The 7,470-nt window shown below is 46.9% G+C and overlaps 1 protein-coding gene across 2 annotated transcripts; it reads right to left on the bottom strand.

The window, feature by feature from the left end:
- Positions 1–646: 646 nt before the first annotated feature.
- CCR8 (C-C motif chemokine receptor 8) lies at positions 647–6,973 on the bottom strand. Of its 2 annotated transcripts, none has more exons than XM_047875904.1 (2): positions 6,839–6,973; positions 647–1,972 (listed from the first exon to the last, which is right to left on the bottom strand). In XM_047875904.1, the coding sequence occupies exon 2, from the start codon at positions 1,923–1,925 to the stop codon at positions 858–860; it is 1,068 nt and encodes a 355-aa protein (XP_047731860.1). In that variant the 5' UTR covers positions 1,926–1,972; positions 6,839–6,973; the 3' UTR covers positions 647–857. The 2 variants fall into 2 exon arrangements, with proteins under 2 accessions (XP_047731860.1, XP_047731861.1); XM_047875905.1 differs by having other exon boundaries at positions 647–1,955; positions 6,839–6,901.
- Positions 6,974–7,470: the final 497 nt, after the last annotated feature.

Raw genomic sequence — 7,470 nt, 5'->3', positions numbered from 1 at the left:
TATTTTATTTTATTTTATTTTATTTTATTTTATTTTGAGAGAATGCATGCACACGGCAGGGGAGGGGTAGCCAGAGAGGGAGAGAGAGAATCCCAAGCAGGCTCCACACTCAGCACAGAGCCCGACTCAGGGCTCCATCTCACAAACTGTGAGATAATGATCTGAGCTGAAAACAAGAGTTGGAGGCTCAACCAACCGAGCCACCCAGGCACCCCACGACCAGGACATTTTATAAGGAAAATTATAGGGCAATATTTCTTATGAACACAGATACAAAAATCCTGAGAATCCAATTATTTATTAAAAGGATCATGACCAAGAGGTCATTTTTTTCCAGGTAAAATGCAGGTTGATTTAAGATAAGCAAATCAAACAATGTAGTTCACCAAATTAGCAGAATAATAGAGGAAAACTATAGGTTCACCTTCATAGATAAGAAAAAGCGTTTGATAAAACTTAAATGGATATATGATACAGACTCAACAAAAACTAAGAAAAAAATCCCAAAGTTAACATTATACTTAAAAAAAATTTTTTTTAATGTTTATTTATTTTTGAGAAAGAGACAGAGTGTGAGTGGGGGGAGGCGCAGAGAGAGAGGGAGACACAGAATCCGAAGCAGGCTCCAGGCTCCGAGCTGTCAGCACAGAGCCCGACTCGGGGCTCGAACTCACAAACCGTGAGATCACGACCTGAGTTGAAGCCAGACACTCAACCTACTGCGCCGCCCAGGCGTCCCCGTAACCCCGGTTCTCAGAGTCTCCCTTCGCATAGCCTCAGACTCTAGCTTGAAATCACTTGTGTCCCCTAAAGGAAGAGCAGGGAGGAAGGCAGAGGCCTGCTTCCGGGCCCCCTCCTCACAAAATGTAGTCTATTGTGGAGGATCGGAGGGGGTTCTGGCAAGAGGAGGAGGACCTGTCCCAGCCCTCCCTGGGGATTCGTCTTCCTGCGTAGAGGAGGATGTGGCCGCAGCTCTTCTGGAATATTTCTGAGAGGTGTTTCTTGAACTTCTCGCCCATGAACGCGTAGATCACAGGGTTCACGCAGCAGTGAGTGAAGGAGATGGTTTCTGTGACATGGGTGGCATAAATGAGCCGCTGGCTCAGGACACATCCGTCCAAGATCTTCATGTTGAACAGGGACGTGAGGAAGAGGACCACATTGAACGGGACCCAGAAGAGCAAAGAAGTGACCACGACAATGAGCACCAGCTTGATGGCCTTGGTCTTGTTGTGGTTTTGGCAACTCTTCAGTTGGTGCAGGATGCTCACGTAGCAGAAGATAAGGATGGTGAATGGGACCAGCAGACCTAAGATGTTAATCTCAAAGTAGATGAAGATCTTCCACTTCAGAGTCTGCTGACCGTAAGACGAGTAGCACTGTAGAATGCCGTCTTCGGAGGCCACTTGGTACAATCCCAGTAGCGGGCTGGTGACCACGATGGCGATCAGCCACATGAGCAGACTCAGGGCTGTGCCCATTCTGGCCGTCCTCACCGTCATGGCATACACAGCGTGGACAACTGCCAGGTACCTGTCCACACTCATGAGGGTGATGAAGAACATGCTGCTGAAGAAGCCAATGTAATAAAAACCGGAGACCAGCTTGCACATTGCAGTCCCAAACACCCACTGGTCCAGCTGATAGTGGGTCTGGAAGGGGAAGGAGAAGACAAAAAGCAGGTCCGACAGGGCCAGGTTCAAGAGGTATATGTCTGTGATGCTCCTCAGCCTCTTGCAGGCGACGAGGACCAGGATGACCAGGCTGTTCCCCAGAAGACTGAATACAAACAAGACACAGTAGAGGATGGCAAGTAACAACTTGTTATCTCTTTGGATAAGTTCCCCGTCGCAGGGGCTCGATGAGATATCAGGATAGTAGTCGTCAGTTACTGTTGTCACGTTGGGCTCCAGGGTGTAATCCATCGAGGCGGGAGGACCAGGTCAAAGAGGCACCTAAGAGAGATTCGTTCCTTAAAAATATTTTTATTTAAAAAATACGGTCTGAATTGTAACCATCCCTACCCCTGACCCATTCATATGTTGAAGCCCCGAAGTCCTGTTACGGACTGAACATTTGTGTCCTCCCCAAATGCATATGTTGAAGCCCTACCCCACCTCGTGATGGTATTAAGCAGTGGGTTCTTTGGGAAGTAACTGGATTAAGTGAGGCCGTGAGGGTAGAGCCCTGGTGAATGGCATGAATGCCCTTCTAAGAATCACGAGCCCTCTTGCTTCTCTCTGCTCTCAGCCATGAGATACAAGGAGGAGTTGGCTGTCCGCAGCCTGGAAGAGGGTTCTCACCTGAGTTTGCATTTCCCAGCCTCTAGAACGGTGAGAGACAAATTCCTGTTGTTTATATACCACCCCTCTATGGTTTTCTGTTATAATAGCCCCGAACTGGCCAAGACACCACCAATGTCATCTTTGGAGATGAGCCATTAAGGCGATAATTACAGTTCAGCGATATCATAAAGGTGGGGCCCTAATCCATAGGCCTGGTGTCCTTATACGAAGAAGAGGCACCCAGGCACTCAAGCCATCTCTCTCTTTCTCCCTCTTCGTGCACGGGGAAAAGACCGTATGAGGGCACAGCAAGAAGCTGGCTGGTTGCGAGCCAGGAAGAGAGGTCTCCCGGCAACCAACCCTGATCTTGGACCTCTCGCCTCCGGGACCATGACGAGAGTAATTTCTGTTGTTTAAGCTTTGGAAGTGCGTGGAAGGCAGGCGTCCTGAGGCACATGCTAGAAAAAGCCAAGGCTGCCTTCAGCGGACTGTTGGTGGAAATTCGGATAGTAAAAGTGATCATGCCGAGGGCTCAGCAGGAAGGGAGGAGGCTGGAGAGAGAGCTTCCCTCACCTCAGAGAACACATGTATCATCGTGAACAGAAAATGGGTAGAAGCTGGCTCTTGTGGGTGGTAGAACTTGCGAACAATAAGACTGGATGTTTGGCTGGGGGCAGCCTGGACTCTCTGTGCAGCTTCCAGTAAAATGGTAGGGGAGAGAGGTGAGCTGAAGGAGTTGTTAAAGAGGAATCAGAGCCTGAAGATTTGGAAAACTCTCAGCCCATCCATAGGGCAAAAATGAGGAATTGTTTCTGGAGAGCACACCTCAGGTGTGGCTGGACAATCACCCCACACAGAGATCACCCGCGGAGTCAACCAGTCATTTCACCAGCAGCCAGGGGTAGAGACCCTGCTAGTTTGGACAAAAGCTGCAGAGACAGAACAAAAGAAAACCAACCCCCTTGGACTTCTAAGATTCTACGAGATAGGACAAGAGAGCCATGTGCCTGCGAGTACATTTTATCCTTCAAGGAAAGGGAGGGACGTCCCTGAAGATGGAGAAGTCATCAGGCCACCCGCCCCGATGGAGGGCCAGGGCTGTTTGGAGGCCAACCCCGCCCAGTGCCATGGGGGGGGTGGGGGCGGTGAGGCCACAGCCTGGGGCCCTGAGATGACGCTGCCACCTGGTGGGCGGGGAGGGCAGAGCGCCCAAAGGAGATTATTCTTGAGCCTTACAACTTTTGGGCTTGCCTGGGACCCACCATGTCGCTCTTCTTTCTGATTTGTTCCCTGTGGAATGGGACCATCTGTCCTAGGCCTGTCCCACCGCTGCCTTTTAGAAGCACATAACTTGTCTGGTTTCATAGGTTCACAGCGGGACAGGAATTTTGTCTCAGGATGACTCACACCCCACGTCTCTCCCATACCTGATCTGGATGATATCCAGGTAAGACTTTGGATCTAGAAATGAGGCTGGAATGGGGTAAGGCTTTGGGAGCTGTTGGAGCGGAGTGGCTGTATTCTGTGCGTGAGAAGGACATGAATTTTGGGAAGCCAGAGGGCAGGATGTTAAGGGCTGAATTGTATCCCTGTATGTTGAAGCCCTAATTCCCTCTGTGATGATATTTGGAGACAGGGCTTTAGGAGGTAACTAAGGTTAAATGATGTTGTAAGGGCTGGGTCCTGATCTGTTTGCACTGGTGACCTTATAAGAAGAGGAAGAAAGACCTCTCTCTTCCTCAGTTCATGCCCAGGGAAAAGGTCATACATGAGGACACACAGAAGGTTGGCTGTTTGCAAGCCAGGAAGGGGCTTTTACCAGGAACTCAATATGTCAGCACCTTGACCTTAGACTTAGGTCCTCCAGAACAGTGAGGAAATAAATTTCTGCCATTCGAGCCACCCCAGACTGTGCTATATTGTTACGGCAGGCCAAAACGACTTGGGAGCTGTCAATATTTTCTGTCCAAATTTTCTGTAAACCTAAAGCTTCTTTAAAAAATAAGGTCTAGGGGCGCCTGGGTGGCGCAGTCGGTTAAGCGTCCGGCTTCAGCCAGGTCACGATCTCGCGGTCCGTGAGTTCGAGCCCCGCGTCGGGCTCTGGGTTGATGGCTCAGAGCCTGGAGCCTGTTTCCGATTCTGTGTCTCCCTCTCTCTCTGCCCCTCCCCCGTTCATGCTCTGTCTCTCTCTGTCCCCAAAATAAATAAACGTTGAAAAGAAATAAATAAAAAATAAAAAATAAGGTCTATTAACATGTTTTAAAAATTGAAAACTGCCTCAGCTGACCAATACGGGGGTGGGGATTAGCTGGGCTCAGAAATGCCAAATTTTATGAAGAAAATTTAAGTACCTATTGTGCCGTCACCCAGAATGAGCAATTGCTAACATATTGCCAGGTTTCCTTTTGGTTCTTTTTTTTTTTCTTTCTCCTTCCTTCCTTCCTTCCTTCTTTCCTTCTTTCTTTCCTTCCTTCCTTCCTTCTTTTCTTCCTTCTTTCCTTCCTTCCTTCCTTCTTTCTTTCCTTCCTTCTTTCCTTCCTTCTTTCCTTCCTTCCTTCTTTCCTTCTTTCTTTCCTTCCTTCTTTCCTTCCTTCCTTCCTTCTTTCCTTCCTTCCTTCCTTCTTTCCTTCCTTCTTTCCTTCCTTCCTTCCTTCTTTCCTTTCTTCTTTCCTTCCTTCCTTCTTTCCTTCCTTCTTTCCTTCCTTCCTTCTTTCCTTCTTTCTTTCCTTCCTTCCTTCCTTCTTTACTTCCTTCCTTCCTTCTTTCCTTCCTTCCTTCCTTCTTTCCTTCCTTCCTTCTTTCCTTCCTTCTTTCCTTCTTTCTTTCCTTCCTTCCTTCTTTCCTTCCTTCTTTCCTTCCTTCCTTCCTTCCTTCCTTCCTCCCTTCCTCCCTTCCTTCCAGGCTGCCTGCCTAATGCAATAGAGATGAAACTAAAGCTCCCTTTAACTGCACAACGAGTCCCCACACCCTGGGGGCAATTCCTGAAACCAGTATGTTATGGTTCATTCTGAATAGTTTTCCCCTGTACTTTTACAGACTTAAATGCACCCATAAATAATATATAATATTGTTTTGTGCTCCCTGTTGACTTACACAAATGGTGTCCCGTCTCTCATTACCTATCTTGCTTTTCTTCTCCCAGCTCTGTTGTTCTAGAAAGGTAGGCACGCTATTCTAAAAAGTTCAGTTCCTTCTGTTTAACGCTTTTATAAGCACCATACGTAACTATTTTAAAAGTTCAACAGAAAAAGATCATCGAAACCATACCGGCCACAGAAATCACTAAGATTTCTAAGAATAAATGGGATAAAAACTGCAATTCAGTTATGTAAAATATTGTAAAATTTTGTTGAAGGGTAGCAAAGAAGACATGATTAAAAGGGAAACGTATGCTCCGTTTATGCGAGGGAAGACCCAACAATGAAAACATGATAATTCTCAGCCTGATAGATACATTCAAGGAACTCTCAATTTAGACATTATCTTTCCAAGGTGTTTGGCTGCGGAACATTCAGACCCCCCTGTCCACTAGGCCACCTTTCTGTAATTTGAAATGCTAACCAAGGTAGCCATTTTTAAAGATATTAATTTCATTTAAGTGTGTACCCCCCAAATAAATTTAAAAACATACTTTCTGAAGTATGAGGGTGGGCCTCTTTTTTGTTGTGGCTAGTATCTCTCAGAGTAACAGTCTCTCCTCCTACATCTTCCTTCCTACTTGTCTTGCAGTTATTTAAAAAAAAATTATTTTTTCAGTTTGCCATCCTTCTGTTCTGCTCTCTGAATATCCTAGAGTAAGAGGGGGCCTCAACTCATTCCTTCCCCAGGTCCTTCCTGCTGACCCCCCAGTCCACACTTCCCCCATGCTCTCTCATCAGTAAAATCCAAGCGACGTTTTAAGAATGTCCACCATTTATCACAGGGGGCCAGGCGTTTCAGACGCATGACTTCATTTGTTTCTCTTGAATCCCTGTGCAACAGGCACTCAGGCCTCCTTTCTGTTTCTGGAGTTCGGGTTGTATCTGAATCTCAGAGAGCGTCAGTCCATTGACTAACGTCACAGAGAGGAAGACCATAGAGCCAGGCCTCAAAAATGCATCTCCTCCAAACCCTTCATCTCTTCCATATCTATTTTGTGGGGAGAGTAAAAACACTCCAGTCTTTTAGAGTTCAGGCCACCTGACTTCCAAGTTCTAGACTATTTTGTACCCGAGTGATGGTTGTCTGACGGAAGCCTTGTAGCCAGCAAAATTACAGCCTCCTCCCAGATGCCTGGTGGTAAGAGGTATTTTCTTATCTATCTTCTCACTCTTTTGACTCCCTCCTACTGTCCTGCAGAGAAAATGGCATGGCTTGCTTCCCTCAGTCAGAGCCAGGGCCAGCCGCTAAGACATCTGCAGGTTTCCGGACTCAGGACATGCAACGATGAAAAAACGACTCACCTCTCGTGCCCAACTTCTGAAAGCTTGGCCCTCCCTTTCCTTTTCTCCTGAGGACATAAAAGAGTCCTTGCCTAATATCCTTCTTCCCCGGGGATGTTTATTAATACATACCTTAATTTGAGCCTTTGTTCTGGAGACTTCAGTGCTGCTATTTCCTTCTTTGCAGAACCTGCCTCGTGTGTGTGCAGCTCAGTGAACAAGAGCTCCTCCGGAGGAAGGTGTCTTATCTATCTGTGGTGAGTGGCAGAATAGGGGTGGACCTACCATCCCAACAGTGACTTAAAAAGATCTCACCCGAGGACACATAAGAGCTGACAGACTAGCATATGAAAATATGCTCAACACCTTATGTCATTAGGGAATGGGAAATTAGAACAGCAGCGAGGTAGCCCTCCGTAATTATTAGAATGGCTAAAATCCCAAACACTGACAACACCAAATGCTAGAGAAGATGCGGAGGAATTCTCATTTATTGCTGGGGGGAATGCAAAATGGTCCTGCCACGTGGGAGGATGGTTCGGCAACTTTTTAGAAGGTTGGCAATTTGTCATGAAGCTAGAATAGTTTTATCATATCATCCAGTAATCGTGTTCCTGGGTATTTACCCACATGAGCTGCCCCCCAAAACCTGAGCATATGAATTTATAGCAGCTTTATTTCATAATTGCCAAAAGTTGGAAGCCACCAAGATGTCCTTCAATCGAGGAATGGATAAAAGCTGTGGTAATGTGCACGATGGAATA

The sequence above is a fragment of the Prionailurus viverrinus genome, chromosome C2 (assembly GCF_022837055.1).
Source record: "Prionailurus viverrinus isolate Anna chromosome C2, UM_Priviv_1.0, whole genome shotgun sequence".
NCBI classification, from domain to species: domain Eukaryota; kingdom Metazoa; phylum Chordata; class Mammalia; order Carnivora; family Felidae; genus Prionailurus; species Prionailurus viverrinus.
The sequence above is the reverse complement of the archived record's forward strand: the minus strand, read 5'-3'. Positions and strand labels throughout refer to the sequence as shown.

Bases quoted from the DNA above. Each gene is read 5' to 3' on its own strand.
- CCR8 (XM_047875904.1), bottom strand. From the start codon at position 1,925: ATGGATTACACCCTGGAGCCCAACGTGACAACAGTAACTGACGACTAC.